Raw genomic sequence first — 19,041 nt, forward strand, 5'->3', positions numbered from 1 at the left:
ACTATTTTTGTCATATCCAACAAAAATTCCCTCTTCACACCTTGAGTCCAGTTTCTTTTTGTCTTGCTTATAGGTATAGCGCACTGACCCAAACTTGTGCATTCTTGACAGGTTAGGCCGTCTACCTTTCAGCATAAAGTAAGGTGTCTGTTTTGTGCGGTTGTTAAAGCATCTATTCCTTACTACAGCTGCTGTCTGTACTGCATAGGTCCACATACTTTTTGGCACCTCATTTTCTATAAGCATGCACCTGGCCATGTCAAAAAGTGTGCGCCAATTCCTCTCAGCAGTGCCATTTTGATGTGGGGAATACGGTGCTGACTTTTCATGTCTAATCTTATTACTGCATAGTAATGCTTGGTAATCTTTCCCTGTGAACTCTGTGCCATTGTCTGACCTGATACATTTTACTTTCCTGTATGGGGCAGTATCGGCCAGAAATCTCTCTGTTGCTTGCACTGTGTCACTTTTGTTTTTAAGGAAATACACAAACACTGCACTGGAGTAATCATCTGTGAATGATAAAGCATACTTAAAGCATTCTCTGGATTGCTGATCTTTTGGTCCTGCTATATCTGTGTGCACCAACTCTAGAGCTGCTTTGGCTCTTACATCAGGCTCCCTGTTCCTGGTTTGGGTAAACTTCCCTTTAGTGCATACATCACAATGTGGAGGTGTGTTTACCTTACCCTTAACTGACATGCCATTAACAACATTCTGTAACTTCTGAATATCATCATAATTACAGTGTCCTAGGATCTCATGCCATGTCTGTAAATCGTAACACCTGTTGCATTGGTCATCACATTCATCATTTACTGTGTTCAAGAAATAAAGTCTGTTCAATTCATAAATGTGAAAATGTGTACTGTCTTTGTGTTGCAGGACGTCTTTGCCCTGCTTGAAGGTTACCGTTGCTCCTTTGGTAGTAGCTGCTTTCACAGAAAAAATGTCTTGGGGGTACGATGGGATGTACAACGCCTTATTCAGAGTTGTTTTGTGTCTTTTCCCCATGCTGTCCACCATAATAACAACAACAGCGTCCCCTCTTCTTTCTGCTACTCCATTGCACCTGGTACCATCAGCTAATTCCACACAGTGGGATTCAGCCTGGAAGTCATCATCAAACCTCTTGAACTTTGTTACATCCGTGACGATATGTGAAGTCGCCCCTGTGTCCACCATCAGTCCTCTCTCGGTGACGCTGGACCTTGTTGTCCAAGTCGTTGACTCGGAAAGCATACTCCTCGCCAGTCGTTTCATCCGAAGCTTTCCGCGCGTCGTCCTCCCGTCGCTGCTTCCGCCTGCAGGCCGCATCCCGATGCGTGTTGCTTTTACAATGACTGCACCACAGCTTACGTTGGCACGTTCCGGCCTTGTGTCCACTCAGGCCGCATCTGTAACAAACAATGTCCGCACACTTGGTTCCTTTATCCCATGCTCTTGGTACAGAGGGTCGTCTCGCTCTCAACTGCTCCCGCGCCCTCATGACGTTGTTCTCTGGTGGCGGTGTGCGCATTCGCTCAGTATCCTCATAGCTGCAGAGCTTAGTCTTAAATTCAGCAAAACTTATTGTCTGGTCAATTTGCGTGATGTGTATGGCGAATGGTTTTGAATGATTCTGGCAGTCCCTTCAAAACCATTGCTACAAGAAGCCCATTACTTAATTTCTCCTCCATGTTTCTCAAAGCGGTGATGGCGGTCTCTGCACGTATTATATACTCTGTCACACTTTCACTGCTTGACTTTAGGAGTGATGTCAGTTCAGTAGGCTGATAATACGTGGTTTACCTGTGCCAGCATAATAGTCTCTTAAAATCCTCAATGCCTGCCGACCATTATCCGCCGCAGGAACAAACTTTTGTCATCAAGAAATTGGATAAGCTCTGCATAAGCCTCTTCATTTTTCTGTTCATCGGCTTCCTCTTCATCTTCCTCAATTATGTCCATAGGACTCCTTAAAATAGTATTCTTCAGTCCCTGTAAGCGAAGATGGCCCAAGAATTTCGTCTCCCACAGTTCAGTTCTTCTCATCCCCGCCAAACACTAGCCGAGACCAGTGGCTACTGGAACCTGCGCCCAACCTGCTCATGGCGTTAGCTTAGCTTGCTAGTCCACCAAACGTGCTACGTTGCGACTTTCCATCGGTGGGCAAATGCCGGAAATACTTATTTGGGTGTCTCTGGGCCCATAACCTGTTAGCAGAGTAAGCATCATTGCTGTTTAGCATCCAAATAAGCGGAGGAATAACGACACATCAGAGACAGTGGCATTTCATTCAACGGCTCTCCCATTGGAGGCGTGACTTTATTTATACCCATCATGACCTTTAACCTGTGACGCTATTGGCTTCCGGTCACACACAACAAATAACACAAATTGGTAACACATTTTACCTCAATGTTAACAGTCCAAGTATTAGCAAATGGCTAAAAGAACTGTCTGTGTGTGTCTCATTGGAGAAAATAACCTATTCAATTAAAGGAAAACCAGAACTATTAAAAAAAAGTATGGGGCCCTTTCCTTAACTATCTGGAACATGCAGATCTAGAGAGTACTCTGGGTCAGCAAATTGGAGATGATTAATGTTCCTCTGCTGGGAGAAGGATAAAAGCCTTTCCTATCTGCCTTCATGTTTGTATATTTCCTTACTTAGCCTACCCACGTGTTTGTGAATTGTATTTATGTGACTTGTAATGTACTTTAATTTGGAATGTCTTGTGGATGTTTGTGTACTGTCTTATATATTGTCTATATATGCTTAAACAATAAAGAAAGCAACAAAAAAAAGCATAATGAGTATTTCAAATGTAAGTCCATTTTGCTCATAGTACTTACATACCTTTACTTAAAGTGGACCTATCATGCTATCTTTGAATAATATAGTGTAGGACCATACCTATATAAGGCATATTTATACTTTTTTTTTTAACAGATCATGCATTTTAGCCATTCCTCATTTCGCTCAATTTAACACTGTCTTTGCATGGACTGATTCTGTGAGAACAGCACCATCTACACGCCTGGCATATGTACTACAGCGTCTCCAGCGCTTTCGAACTGCAATGTCCGTGGCTGTCTCCTCCTGATTGGTGGAGTTGGCCCAATAGCCGTAGCGCCACTTCTGTGACGTCATAGAAGTGTTCAAATCTGGATCAGTCTTTATCAGATCCGTTGTAGCCCCTTTTTAAGAGATTAGGGTATCGAGGAAAATAGAGAGGGTTGTGTTTTCTGACAGTTGGTGAGTTCCCTGGAACACCGGGTACACATATATAAAACACAAAAGTGCATTTTGCATGATAGGTCACCTTTAAGTAAGACTAAAGTCAAGTATCTGAATACTTTGTCTGCTACTGGTAGTCCATGGATCCATTGCTCTTAATTTCCAGTCGTAAAGAGAACCAACCGTAATGTGTTCAAGTAGATGTCCTTTCCAAATTAATCTGATGGTAACATTGGGTCAATATTAGCATTAAGGTGTTCCATCTGTTGATCACTCAGAGGACTCCGGGTGACAGGAACAACTATTCCTGAGTGTTCCTCACGCAGATGACCACTGACCTCCCAGTCAATGTAGGGGATCTGTAATCTCTGTGTCACAAAAAACAAAACAGTTTTTAAAAAAATGTGTATACTTTTCTTCCGCTGTTATATACCGTTATAATTGTATACAAAAGAAGAATAAAGAAGTATCACTACATTCCTATGCATTTATTCCTCCATGCACATATCCCATACAAATGATGATGTTATTACCTCAACATCATCTGGATCATCAATGGGATTATGCAGTTCTCCCATTGCCCACATCTGATGTGGAGTCATGTTCTGCTCAGTCCTTAAAGGATGGTTGTCCCAGCCATCAGGGAACACTTTCAGGCTGTGTTGAAGACGTGGCATGAACACAAAGTGGCAACAGAATAAATGGGTACTGTTGCGTGGAAGTCGGAAACAGTACCGAAGGAGTGGCAGACCGGGGTGGTGGTTCCCCTTTTTAAAAAGGGGGATCAGAGGGTGTGTGCCAATTACAGAGGCATCACACTACTCAGCCTCCCCGGGAAAGTTTACTCTAAGGTACTCGAAAGGAGGGTCAGGCCGATTGTCGAACCTCAAATTGAGGAGGAACAATGCGGATTCCGTCCTGGTCGTGGAACGACGGATCAGCTTTTTACTCTCGCAAGGATCCTGGAGGGGGCCTGGGAGTACGCTTATCCAGTCTACATGTGTTTTGTGGACTTGGAGAAGGCGTATGACCGGGTTCCCAGGGAGTTACTGTGGGAGGTGCTGCGGGAGTATGGGGTGAGGGGGTCTCTACTCAGGGCCATCCAATCTCTGTACTCCCAAAGCGAGAGCTGTGTCCGGGTCCTCGGCAGTAAGTCGGACCCATTTCAGGTGAGGGTTGGCCTCCGCCAAGGCTGCGCTTTTTCACCAATCCTGTTTTAATATACATGGATCGGATTTCGAGGCGTGGGGGAGGGGGGCTGCAGTTCGGTGGACTAAGGATTGCACCACTGCTTTTTGCAAATGATGTGGTTCTGATGGCTTCATCGGCCTGCGACCTTCAGCACTCACTGGATCGGTTCGCAACCGAGTGTGAAGCGGCTGGGATGAGGATCAGCACCTCCAAATCTGAGGCCATGGTTCTCAGCAGGAAACCGATGGACTGTCCACTCCAAGTAGGGAATGAGTCCTTACCCCAAGTGAAGGAGTTCAAGTATCTCGGGGTCTTGTTCTCGAGTGAGGGAACAATGGAGCGTGAGATGGGTCGGAGAATCGGAGCAGCGGGAGCGGTACTGCAGTCGCTTTACCGCACCGTTGTGACGAAAAGGGAGCTGACCCAAAGGCAAAGCTCTCTGTCTACCACGCCATTTTCGCTCCTACCCTCACCTATGGTCGTGAAGGATGGGTCATGACCGAAAGAACGAGATCGCGGGTACAAGCGGCCGAGATGGGTTTTCTCCGCAGGGTGGCTTGTGTCTCCCTTAGGGATAAGGTGAGAAGTTCGGTCATCCGGGAGGGACTCGGCGTTGAACTGCTCCTCCTTCGCGTCGAAAGGAGCCGGTTGAGGTGGCTCGGGCACCTAGTTAGGATGCCACCTGGGCGCCTCCCTAGGGAGGTGTTCCAGGCACGTCCAGCTGGGAAGAGACCAAGGGGTAGACCTAGGACCAGGTGGAGGGATTATATCTCTTCGCTGGCCTGGGAGCGCCTTGGGATCCCCCAGTCAGAGCTGGTTGATGTGGCCAGGGAAAATAAAGTTTGGGGCTCTCTGCTGGAACTGCTACCTCCGCGACCCGACCACGGATAAGCGGGAGAAGATGGATGGATGGATTGATGTTGCTGGGATCCAAATGCCCTTCATCCTCCAGTGAGTGCAGGACAATGAAGATGCTGATGAATGCCATCCAGACATCTCTCCACAACCGTTCAATGCTAGTGTTATACAAAATTAAATGATGGGGTTTTGATTTCAACATTTTCAGCACAGCATGTGGAAAAAAATATAAAAATATTTCAATGTATACAAAATCAAAAGACATGAGATATTGATACATGAGAGTTATGACATACCGTTGATTGTGCACACTTTTGCCTGAAATGAAACGGCCACTGCTAGGCCCACGCACAGTCAACATGAGCTCCACCGCCCCAACATTCTCCATACCATGGTCTGCTCTCACTCTAAAGAAAAGTAATCTTCATGAAATGTACATGTTAGCATTTCATGTAAAAGCATTCTAAAAAGCAGGTATTACAAAAACTACCCATTTGATTTTGTTAGAGGAAGGATAGATTAATATTGCTGACTAATCAAGATAACAGGTTAGGTGAATATTCGACATACAGTTCCCCGTAACCTCAATCAGTAACCTGTTCTGTGTGATTACGGCATCTGGTTCACCATCTGTCACTTTAAATGTAGGGTTCTGCCACCAGGTGGTGCTACTGTTACCTCACCTCCACTTTAGACAGATATTTGTACCTGAGTGGGTATCCAAACTGTTGGACAGACTCTCTGAAGAATGCAGTGTAGTAGAAGAACAGTTGTCATTTGATGTTCCAAGGTACATGATCTATATAAGGGAGACACAATCAATTCATTTATTTATTTTTAAAGCTGAAAGGATAGTAGCGGTCAGATTATTGAAGTCGGAGAGGTTTGGTGTATTACATAATGTGTGGATTTGCTGTTAACTGGATAAAAACATTAGCATTTCTCATATGTATCTGTGTGTGTGTGTGTGTGTGTGTGTGTGTGTGTGTGTGTGTGTGTGTGTGTGTGTGTGTGTGTGTGCGCGCGCGCAAAATGCCACTCCTCTGTTTTCATAACTGTCAAAGCATGAGACTGAAGTTCCCACTGTGGGTCAAAATAATGCGCTGTGATCCCGAGGTGACTGTCATTACTGAGTGAAGTCCAATAGTCTCCGGTGAGCGCAACTGTGGAAGTCTTTCTTAAATCCTCCTCTACTTTGGCTTTTTGGACTTCATACAAGTTGTGTATTTTCAACAAAGTGGTGGCTCTGGAAGGCAATTCATAAGTGCAGTCATTGGATGCGACCCAAATTATATCACGCGGCCCCTCGTCCTCCACAATGTTAATTGGCCTGCAAGCTGTCGCCACCCATTTAGCGATCTTTGTTGAAAGTTTGCTGCTCGTAGACGTGTCCAGGCGTCTCCCCTGCACACTTTCAAGTGAGGTCTGCCGCAAGCAGGCTGTCGGCATCAGCAGTGTGCTTTGATTGTATAGATCAGGGGTACTCAAATACAAATCTTAAAGGTCCACAAAGAAAATGTTCAATAAGACAAAGGTCCGTTTAATACGGTCATTCAAACTTTTAAACAATTGTAACAAGATTCTTAACACGAGATTGCAAAAACAGTCTCGAAGTGAATCAAACCATCCCAGGAATCAAAGTCGAAATAAGTCCAGAACTATTGTACATTGTGTCAAACACTGTTGCTTAATGAGAGAAGTGGCACCTTTGGTCTGTTGCCAAGACTTTGAACTTTGGCACAAAAGGCGTGATGGCCAGGCGGACACACTGATGCAAGTGTTCATTGGTGAGTCGGCTGCGGTACTTGTTCTTCACCATGTTCATTGTTGAGAATGCAGACTCACACCTGTAGGTTGAGCCAAACATTGTGAGAATGTGAAGTGCCATCTTATGCAGGAGAGGGAAATTAGCTGCAGTGACCATCTTTGTCCAGAAGGTGGGAGTGTCACAGTCAGCCTCTTTCAGTGCAAGGTTTTCCTGGAGGTCAATCAACTCACTTTGCAGAGAAGCAGCACTGGCCCATGGGAAGATTTGTTGTGCTTCTGCAGAGAACTCTCTGACATTTCTGACCAGAAATGGGTTTTCAATGTACAGTAGGACTTGTTTTCCTAATCTGAAGTCATCAAAGCGAGTCTTGAAGTTTTCAATCAGCTTCTCCAGGAATCCAACATGATTCTGAGGACGATTGTCTCCTTTGGTCTGTTCCAAAAGTTTGGGGAAGTGGAGCAGTCCCTCCTGTAGGAAAAAATAAATAAGAAAAATATAAGGAGCACTGCTTAAAAGGGTATGATAAAGTATCAAAAAGGTGTTCATTGGAATCCAGGAAATGTGTGTGGTAGAAAATATTAAAAAGGCTTACCTGTAGGTCACTTTTGAAAACCTCCAGTTTCCTCTGGAAAGCACGCACTGCTGACATCAGCTCACACACTGTGTTGTTCTTGCCCTGTAGCTTGAGATTTAGGTCATTGAGATGAGATGTTATATCAGCCAAAAATGCAACAGCTTCCATCTTCTCTTCATTTTGCATGAATTCCATGAACTGTTTTGCTTTTGCACTCTTTTGCTCTGACAGAAACACTTGCAGCTCTTTCCTAATGGACCAAAAACGCTCCAGGACCTTGCCTTTGCTCAGCCACCTGATGTTGTTGTGCAGGAGCAAATCATCAAAAGTTGCATTGACCTCTGTCAGGAATGTTCGCAGCAAGCGATGCTGCAGTGAAGATGATGCTCTCAAAAAGTTTATGAGTCTCATCACTGTTGCCATGATTTCAGAGTACACTTCTCCAAGACTTGCACAAAGGACAGACTGGTGGATTATGCAGTGGTATGAGATCAGGTCAGGGTGGTGATCTTTCAGGCGCTGAACCAGTCCTCTCTCTCTCCCCATCATGGCTGGAGCTCCATCAGTAGCAATTGACACCACTTTCTTTAGATCTATCCCTCTTTCATTCAGCATTCCCATTACTGCTTTATAAATGTCTTCCCCCCTTGTGTGTCCACTGAGGTTCGTCAGGCCCAACACATCTTCAACAAACTCCCCCTTTGCCTCATCATAAAATCTCACAAACACCAGCAACTGAGCATTGTCAGTGGTGTCAGTGGACTCATCCACAGCTAAGGAAATGCGCTGTGCATTTTTGATTCCATCACAAAGCTGATTAATCAAATCACCAGCCAGTATTTCCGTTCTTCTGGTTGCTGTGGAATCTGAGAGGGGGATTTGCTTAATTTTAGCTGTTATTTCCTCTTTTTGTTTGCCTTCAAACATGGTCTCCATCACTTCAGTCATGCATTCTTTAATTATTTCTGCATCAGAGAATGGCTTCTTGTGTTTAGCCAACACCCATGCCACTCTGAGTGAGGACTCAGTTGCCTTTTCTCCTTGTGACATAGATGTTACAAGGATCCTGCTTGCAGCTTGATATGAGGATTTCATCCCATTTATTTTTGTGGTTCTTACCGCTGAATTTTGAGGGAAGGTCGCCTCAAAATAATTATGTTTCGTTTCATAGTGCCGTTTCAAATTGCCACTCTTCACAAGAGCTACCGTTTCTTGGCATATTAGGCACATTGGTTTGGTGCTCGCTGGAGGGAGGATGAACGCATATTTTGCAGTCCACTCATCTTTGAATTGCCGGTTTTCACTGTCGACTTTTCTTTTATTGGTCATCTTTGAACATGCCATTTGTCTAGCTTTACTAGCTACACTAGGCTACAGCTGAAACTACTAGCTAAATGCAACTAGATGCGCTGTCAACTCTCGCTCTGACTTTATTTATTTTTTAAGCTCCCGCGCTGACTCAGACAGGTTGAAAGAGACGACACACGCATTTTCATTCCGCGAAGACCCGCCCTCCTGTGCCTCTGATTCGCAGACTGTTGGTGGGGGAAAAAAACGCTGACGGGCTGCTGAATGTGATTGGACCAAAGCGTTGACAGACACACACACACAGTGGAACAGTGTGTGTGTGTGTGTGTGTCGCCAGAGCGCTGTTTGCAGACATAGCGGATAATTTTGACTCGTTGCGTTGTGGCAGACGGATAAGGCAGGCGTTGTGGCAGGCGTTGTGTCTCGCAGATAATACAGATAATACAGATTATACAGATAATACATATGAAAAGTATAATTTGCTCAGAGTCCAGAGACAGTGGTGGTTCGGTCCGGATCCGGACCGGAGTCCGGACTTTGAGGATGCCTGGTATAGATGGTATTTTAAACTCGATGCGCTCTGAAACTACGGGGCGGCCAAGGACAAAAAATGCACATTCGTTAATCGCGTTAAAATAATTAGTGGCGTTAATTTTTGCGTTAAAAAACTGAGCATTTATAAAACTGAACCTATTGAGTGGATTTAAGTTGGAGTTGCTGGTGCTGGCACATTTTCTCGTAGCCTAGTTTTTCCACCATTTACGTACTCTGACTCTGGAGTCGCACATGCAGTGGTTCAATCAAAAAACCACTGCATGTGGCCACCGCAGCAAAATGTTAGAAACTATAGTCCACCGTCTCATTTTTAAATGAACTCTTTTATACATCCGCACTTTTGCATGCTTTTTTTATCTACTGTAGATGGCTTCTGATGATGAAACATGTCCCTGTGGTCTCATGTGAAGAGTGAGAGCTGGCGATGATGCTGAAATTAAGCTGATATAAAATATAATCCACTTCATTCAAAAAAGGCATTTAGTTTAAATGAAGTTGATGTTATTAATTAATGTGTCTAGAGCAATGTTTGTCGAACAAATGGAATCATGTGGCAAAGGAAATGTTTGAAGGCAACATTACTTTTATTGAATAATGTAATCTTAACTATTTATTCTGCTTGAATATACTACATTTAGTCTATATTTTTTCTTACACAAATCATCCATTTGCATCGAGGACTCGTGTTTTGCAAAATGAAAATTATAATAGTGTGCTGAATGAATATAAAGAAAATATTATAAAATCTGTTATTTCAAATTACATCAAGACCGTGTCATAAGCTCTTCTCAATGCAGACAAGAGAAACTAGGGGATATTATGGTTGACCTCCTTTTAGGAAGTAAAATAGAGTTGTCCTTTTTGTTGCAGCCCTGTAGCCATGCAGTAAGGTACAAATTACTTCCCCCCCAGAAAGATCTGCAGACGTATACCGCAAACCATAAAAAAACGATAATCTATAACTCACAGCAGCAATAAAAGTTTCCCACCTCTTTGCAGCCATTTTCCTGACCACTCTACCTTTTTCCCTTGGGCACTCTGCACATAGTCTGCATCCCTGCTGTGCCCCCCCCCCCCCCCCCCCCCACAAACTGCTAACTCGATTCTACATCCTGAGGCTTTCCACATCTCAGAGGACAGGAAGGGCATTTGAAGGTGCCCTTAGCTCTCTATGGAGAAATGTGTTATGAGGCCAATCTATAAAAAGAGAGAAAATGTGCCTGTGGTTGATTCATTTGAGATCATTGTACAACAGAATCTCAAGTTTGTGCCTTCTGTTTTGTGAGTAATGCCAACAAGCTGACTGAAGTGACCAGCAGAACCACTCACTGTTTTAATCTGCTGCATCACATACGGAGACAAGCAGGTGACACATCGAATGAATGGACAAATACGACAAATGGATGCTTCAATGAAAATCAAATGGATGTGATTAATTTACTATGGCCTGGTGCTGAAGTAAACAAACGTCAGCTGACTTTGCGACAGCTTTTACCAACAATGGTTAAGGTACATGCACATGTTGCTGTGCACATGTAGAGCAGCGGTCTTCTTGAGCAAAAAATCACAACCCCGTCACTAACCACAACTTATGTATCACATTTTATCGTTAAATTCTTACATCACATAGATATGCTACATTTCAGCATATCTGTGTGTGTGTGTGTGTGTGTGTGTGTGTGTGTGTGTGTGTGTGTGTGTGTGTGTGTGTGTGTGTGTGTGTGTGTGTGTGTGTGTGTGTGTGTGTGTGTGTGTGTGTGTGTGTGTGTGTGCGTGTGTGCGTGTTTGTGCGTTTGTGCGTACAAGTGCAGTTCACCATTTCCGTCAAAATAAGCTTATTAGAATTAAGTAAATGTTTTTTTTAATTGTCAAATTGCCTGCGTAGAATTTCATATTGCAGTCTTAAGTTAATTTGTCTTTAGAAATGTTTGATTTAATAATATCAATTAGGGCAGTGGTTTCTCAACTGGTGGGTCACGACCCAAAAGTGTTTTATTTTTTTATTTTTTATAATAATGTCAAACTTTTATTTTGAAGGCCCGATTTTCTAACGCTGTGCATGCAGTAGGCGTTGGACTGGAAGTACCGGAGACCATAAACGTGTTTTTAAACTTCTGCCACGTAGTGATCATCTTCTCAATAAAAAATCTTTGCTGATGTTTTTATGAGTCTTCTGGCCAATCAGAATCAAGATTGTTCAGTGCCAGGTATTCACATAGTTTAATAAGCAGTGCAGGATGGTGTGTTGAGTTTTGTCCTGGGAGACTAGACACGCACACCCACACACACACACACACATTCACAATGCACACACGTACAAATACACATACTAAAGTATATTTTGAAGTATTAAAATAACGTGTTTATAGCAGAAAGTTCAATAAGGCATATTTTTCATATATTCCTGAAACAATGTCCTATTTTTAGTAAAAGTAGATTAGCGCAATAGTCTTTTTCTTCCACTTTTATGTGTAATCAAAAGGGTGGGTTTTTTGGCTATTTGTGGGTAGGTATAATACAAGTGACCTGTGACATTCTGGTGAACTGCAGAATAAGATGTGTGTGCGTGAAAGATGTTTGGGGCTATTGCAGCAGCTAGATGTGATTATTGCTGAACCACATCTGTGTTGATGCTTTATTTGATTTCTCTCTGTTTTATTCTTTCATGTTGTGAGGACTGAATTGCTACAAACATTGTGGAGTAGTTAGTTTCAACGTGTTTAATTAATCTGTAGGAGAAAGAGCATTTTTGCAATGCAGGAGACTAGAGAGCAGGGGGGAGGGGAATGTGTGTGTGCTGGCTGCAAGATGTAAGATAAGATAAACAAACTTGTTATTTGGAGCAGGTTCGTGCCGGACACCGAAGGTATCTGTTTCGCCTCAAGTGTTAGAGACTCTTGTTTCCGGGTCTCCTGGCTGGCTCGCGCTGATTGGCTGCGACAAGGCCATCGTATTTGTACACCAATGAAAAACCCCCTTCTTGAATCTCTCTGCATAACTCCTCCCGCTGTAACTACAATATGGCTCTGTGAAGTCTTTAGTTTGCTCTCTTCTTCCTCACGCTATCAAGATGGTGTCCTCCCAGCGGGGGGGGGGGGAACAAGATCCGGAGTAATCCGGATTACTTCGTGATTGATGTTGTATTTGTGTTGTATTTTACCATTAAAACAGATTATTGTTTAAACCATTATTCTGGTGCTTTGAGTTTTCCTTCTTGTAAGACAACTCACAAAAGGACACGTGGAGCAGGAGGGGGGCCTCAGAGCACACGCATAGACGCATGCAAACGGGCACACATACACACGGGTCTCCCCCCTTCCTTCTCCTCCTTCATAGACTCACTCTCTTGCCCCTTTCACACCAACGCGTTATCAGCGCCGGCTCGGAGCAAGAGCCTGAAAAGTACAATTTTTTCCTGTTCACACCGCAGCGGCGCTGCCTCTTAGCTCCGGATCCGGTTCACTTCCAGCTCCAAAAAATTGTCGGTCTAGAAGCAAGAGCTTCAGAGCTAAGAGGCGGCGTTGCTTACGTCTCTCTTCCGTCGAGGTTTGCGGGAAACTAAACCCACCTCCCCTGAACATGGGTCGACTGAAGAGTCTCGTCATGCCTGCCTACAAGCAGTCGCGCTGAGCAAAGTGACAAGAAGGCAACACACACTTATTAAAAAAAACACACTGTTATTGATCATTGTGGAGAACAGGCAGACGCCTTGTTTTTATTATAGCAGCTATCGGATAGAATCCATAGATGGGCTGCACAGGTTGAAAAGTATACGGTTGGAGAAGTCGTTATTTAATTTAATCTGGCTTTGCTTTAAAAGCCACACGATCATCGACCTGACGCAGTCCCCCATTGTTTTTGTTGTTGTTGTTGTGAGGGCCGTTGGGGAGCAAATCAGCGATGTAAACGGTGACGTCATGACGCAGCAGCGGCAGCACCATCCCGGCTCTGAGTGGGAGCGGAAAAGTGAAACCGGAGCTGAACCAGAACATCTCTAGCTCGGAGCTTGAAAGGGAAAAGCGCTGGTGTGAAAGCCGCATCTGTGTTATTTATCTCTTACAAAATGTAATACGATTAATGCTATAAAGGTAACATCATGGAATGTAAATGGAATTCAGAACATTGTCAAGAGATATGTTAGCTTTGTTCGTTATTCTCTCGTCCAGGAGAGAAGCTTTAAAAAGGGAGACTAATGGAGTCTCTGAGAAGGTTCAAATGGGTACTTTAATTAAAAAAGGTGCGGTAATGTTACAAGCAGAATATTGTTCAGTGAGAAAAACAGCTGTGTTCTCGGGCTCTCGAGAGCGAAGGAAGAGAGCCAGAACCACTCTTCCATCTGTTAAATATCCTCTGCTGGCTCCTCCCCGTGGGCCGGTTGGCGCCGCTAGGGGCCGGCCCTCCACATCTTTTATGTCCGTTGTTGCGCATAACAGAGGATTCAGACATTGTACATTAAATATATAACTAAACACGCCTTTTCTCCTCCTTATCTCTTTCATGACTTTTCATTTAATACATTTTAAACGCTGTAATCAATACTCTAAAAATACAGGAAATACTTCACAGCAGTTATAATTTCCGGTAGTTCCGGATGTTGTCACATGCTACCCACGTCTGTAAACAAAACGTATTCAAATAAACTGTACCTTCATTTAATATTCAGCAATAATAATATCTCGACGTCTATAGTTGTAGTGTTAAAATCAGTAGGTTTCGGTGTGCATCACTCCATGTCATTTCACTTTGTTAACTGTGTTCGTTATTCTCCCGTCCAGGAGAGAAGCTTTAAAATAGGAGACTAAATGGAGTCTCTGTGAAAGTTCAATTGGGTACTTTAATTAAAAGAGGCGCGGTAGTGTTACAGACAGAATATTGTTCCGGCAGAAAAACAGCTGTGATCTGGCTCTCCTCGATAGGGAAGAGAAGAGCATGGATCTCTCCTCCGGTGCTGTTTATATATCCTCTGCTGGCTCCTCCCCGCCAGCCGGCTCACCTCGTCTCCAATGTCCGTTATTGCATTTAAACAGAGGATAGGTTCTTTTCACATTCAATATATGCTTAACACGCCGTTTCTCCTCATATTCTCTTTCATCACTTTTCATTTAACACATTCTAAACGCTGTAATCAATACTCTAAACAATACTTCTCGGCTCGTTTGGTTTCCGGTCATTCCGGATGTTGTCACATGCTACTCTCGTCTGTAAACAATAATGTATTCAAATAAACTGTACCTTCATTTAATATTCAGCATGGTAGTATCTCGACATCTATAGTTGTAGTGTTAAGTCAGTAGGCTTCGGTTTGCACCACTCCATATCATTTCGCTACTAAATTCACCTCTTCAGGAAATCGTATATTAGCCACATGCTAAATGCTAACCGTAGATGAAGGATTTTCAGAATAAAAGCTTAACTGCTTGTGCACAAGAATTTCTGGTTTTTCAGTATAAAAGAGCATTAAAACTGACGGCATGTTTAAACTACATTTCCCCATTAAAACATTGATTTTAATTTCTAACAGTCCCTCCTTACACACCTAAAAGGTGTGTATAATACTGAAATCAATGAGTTCTTCATCTGAACTTTGCATATCTCATATTAACAAACATACAATCAAATGGAATGGTTTTACAGCCGGCTTTACAAAAATACAAAATAAATTCTTGTCTGTGTTCAAACATAAAAGTTTTCCCTTGTGCATAACTTCTAGTGTTTACATTCAATATCATTCTTCAAAATAGCAGCAATGGCTTGGTATCAGAACATTTCTTCGTCCCTCCTTTCACAGAAACCGTTCTCATACCACGCTCAGTGTTAAGGCACTTGTTTTTACAAAGTGAAAAGAAACAAACCATTTTAGAATAGCAATGATTTTTACAACATGAGATCCACCATATTAGAATAGTATAAAGAAATAAAGAATAAAATAAAATATCTTGGATTGGCCTAGTAAATTGAAAAATAAAAATAAACTATCTTGGAATAGTGTAAAGTAAATTGAAATGGATTCACTCCATTTTAGCATTTTATTTTGCTCACTTCTTCACATGATTTCATAATGTAAAGAATCACATCAGCTGGACATTCATTGATCAATCTCATCTCCGAACATCCATATCATTTAAACTAACTCATCATTGTCATCAACATCTGAATACGGGGGTTGGTCGTCTTGTTCTGCTAGCATTTGTAATTATCTCCTCATGAGAAATTTACCCTCCCTCCTTTCATACCATTTAAGGTATGAAAGTAATATGTTCTCTAGAAGGGGCCGTCGTGATCAATCGGTACGTTCTACTCTGGGGTACGGCATTCTAGACAGTCATTTCTGGGAGAAGATTTTGGTCAGTTACAACAGTTGTAGAGTTTCATCACTTAAAAGTTCCTTCTCATTACCTTTGGGTGGTCTGTTCTAATGCAGTGATAAAGTCCCTGAAATGGTGTGAGAACCAGTGGAATATCAATAACTCATTATACTAATTTATTTTCAATTCTTGTCTACTTAAATAGCTATGCTAACCCCTTTAACAGTGTGTGGAACCTTGGGTGCCCGAGCATGTGATAATTACTCCCTCCTTTAACAAGAACTTTAAAACAGAAGTCATTTCATTAATGGTTTGCAGTTCAATTCAGGAATTTACACTTATGGCAGATATGTTTCTCCTTTAAATAACATCTCTAAAAGTCAGGTCATCACTGATTGAATGGATGACCTTTAGGAGCTGGTGGCGCTTGTCTTTTAAAACTCATACTCTGGTGCCGTGCGCTCCCTCTGAAGCTGCAAGTAAGATTTAAAACATCTGCAGGGTGGATCGAGCGACCCCTTCTCCCTGAACAATATTTGTTGTAAAATATGCACCATCACAATGAGTGATCCAAGGCCCGCATGTATTACTCCCAATTATATTAGTTTTTTTTTAAAATTAAAATGTGCAATCTCTCTTTTGTCTTTTTAAAACTCTACATCTTGGACAAAAAACAACTGTTATTTCCACCTTAATCTTCCCTCCTGAGATAATAACCATGCTACAATGGAGATATCAATACTCTAGATTGGAATACTATCTTTGGCTTGGTACTAGCTCTACCTTTAACATTTTCCATACAAATAAAGATTTGTCTACTTTTATAGAGTGGTTACTAAAACCATCCCTTTAAACTGTAGGTCTATACTGTAACAAATTAAATCTTACCCAAATTCACACATGAATAAAAAAAACTCTTAAAGAATAATTTGTTCATATGATGAAAAGATTGAATAATATGTTCTACCCTCAGTGTGTTTTTAGAGTTATTTAATAGTTTCCTCTTTCTTTCTTTATAAATTCACCAATTGATTAATTCATGGCTAATAAACCTTTTTCTTTACGTATTTCTCGTTGGTGAATAAGTGTGTTTATGTGTAAACTCACTCACTCCCGTTTTCCTTCTCTCCCCCTCTGGTTGTCAAGCCACGACCCCCTCACGTTCTGCCGGACCATGCCAACTCCTCCGGCCTGTCTTCTCCTCCGTTCACCTTCTCCTCAGTCCATCTGCGCTTGGATCCTTCCGCTGTAACTCTTTTCAGTGTCCCATCTGCTTTGCTTTTAATCTCCTCCTTTACAGTCTCTACTTTGTTGCATGGAGGGCATATTCTGCTCTCATGTCCCACACTCTGCTCTTGTGTCCAAATCTTGTGGCTCAGCTTGGAACTTCATGTCCTGTGGGGGACCGATGAGAGTGTGCCTTTTATGTCACCTGTAGTTCTGGATTCCTCAGGTGGAGATGGTTCTGGATAAAGTCTTGTCATTGTTGGTTCAGCTCTGCTTCTCTGTCTGTTCGATGGAGGAGGAGGAGTCTTCCGTGGTGAGGTCTTTTGTCTGCTTTTTAGTTGGGGTCGTAGCGTTCTGACAGGCGGAGAGATAGAGAGAGAGAGATCTCGGGACGCATTATCTATAGTTAATTCTAACACACTGAGGTAAAATAAATCCAATCTTTCCCACTCTATTTTCCTAACCATACTATCTTTCTTTGATGTTAAATGTCATCTAAGCCCAGTTAATGTTTTCTAATAATTGTACCATATCCCTAAACATTGTTTTCACCCACTGTAACATGTTTACTCCAATTAACTCTTTCAGGAAACCACTTTCTTTCATACATTTAAATACCTAGATGTTTCAAGCACCACATATTTCACACACTATAAAGGAACGTCTCCATATTTTCTCCATCACTTTAAATCTCACTGTTATTTAGAACATAAGTAACTTTGGTGACTGGACATATCTGCAATGTCGCCACTGTCTGCTAGGAAATTTTGTTCATAGAGTTTGTACGTACAAAGCTGTACTTTTGGGTTAGTAGCCTGTTTCAACTGTAATCATTTTCAATAATTCTACTCAGGTCACCGGTCGGTTGTTCATAGCTTAACAGGGGGTGTTTCTGGTACAGACTAAAACATGGATCCAGTGTATTTAGAGATTCCCCTAATCTGTAAATCCCCATCACTTACATATCCCGATCACTTAAACCCATCTCATCATTTGATACAAGAACTGCATATAGGGGGGGTGAATCATCTTGATTATAACCGCCTCTTGTTTGGGAACGAGTATTTCTAACTCCTCCTCTTGTTGCTCAGCTGATCTTTTGGCTCTGAGGATAAGTGAAAGTCTGTGAAACACAGCTGGAGTCTTGTTAGTGATGTGGGCATTCTCTATGAGTGAACTAATGGATCCATGTCTTACATAATATTGTACTCCCCATCCAACCAACAAGGTGCCAAGTGTAATGAGCACAATCAACAATGCTATTCTGACTCTTATCCCTAGGGGACCCCACAATTGGTTTGGCTTTGTTCTCGTCATCATCTCTATTTTATCCCTGGTTGTGTCCGTTACAGAATTTAAATAATGAGTCCAAAAATTACATACAAAAAATTGGACTCTTTTTCAGATGTAAAACAAAAAAAATAGGTTTTCACATTAATGTACAATCTATAAAAATCTATAGACAATTTGTCTTTTGAGCTGTTTCTATCTTTATCTTATTTCTATTTATCGTTTTGTTCCAGCTCTGCCAAATCAGTCCTAACTCCCAATAATGTTCTGGAAGTTGCCAGTGAAGGGTGACAATGTGTGAGGTGGTGTCAATTTGCTCCTTTTTCTTTACCTTTAAACCGGAGCGCGTGTGAAGTTTGTTACAACCTTTCACGCTTCCGTCCACCGGGGATGAGCCCACTGTCTTTTGTGAACTTTCACCCTCACCCAATCACCTGGCCGAACAGGAGTCTCTTCTGGTGTCTCGTCTGGTATCTCTGTAGTTTTCCTAGCCTGCTGTGTAGACAAAACTTGCATAATATTACTAGAGTTCTGACATATTCATCCACTTCTATTTGTCTAATATCTAAAACGGGACCACTCCCTCCTTGGAGAAGGCCCAAGCTTTGGCATACCTCTTGTTGTTATGAGACCTATTGTCAACTACATGTTATTATTTATTAACTACGTCACTGAAATCAACATATCTGTATAATCATGACACTCCCTCCTTTGAGCATAAAATGCTCAATTAATATTGCAA

General features: G+C 42.3%; 1 protein-coding gene across 1 annotated transcript; it reads right to left on the reverse strand.

Moving 5' to 3' along the window:
* Positions 1–6,791: 6,791 nt before the first annotated feature.
* On the reverse strand, positions 6,792–9,466 carry LOC307030787 (SCAN domain-containing protein 3-like). The gene is made up of 2 exons (XM_079667437.1): positions 7,633–9,466; positions 6,792–7,508 (listed from the first exon to the last, which is right to left on the reverse strand). Exons 1-2 carry the CDS (start codon positions 8,956–8,958, stop codon positions 6,960–6,962), a joined length of 1,875 nt encoding a protein of 624 aa, XP_079523563.1. The 5' UTR covers positions 8,959–9,466; the 3' UTR covers positions 6,792–6,959.
* Between the last annotated feature and the right edge of the window lie 9,575 nt (positions 9,467–19,041).

The sequence above is a fragment of the Notothenia rossii genome (genome assembly GCF_949606895.1).
Source record: "Notothenia rossii genome assembly, chromosome: 2".
In the NCBI taxonomy this organism is placed as follows: Eukaryota; Metazoa; Chordata; class Actinopteri; order Perciformes; family Nototheniidae; genus Notothenia; species Notothenia rossii.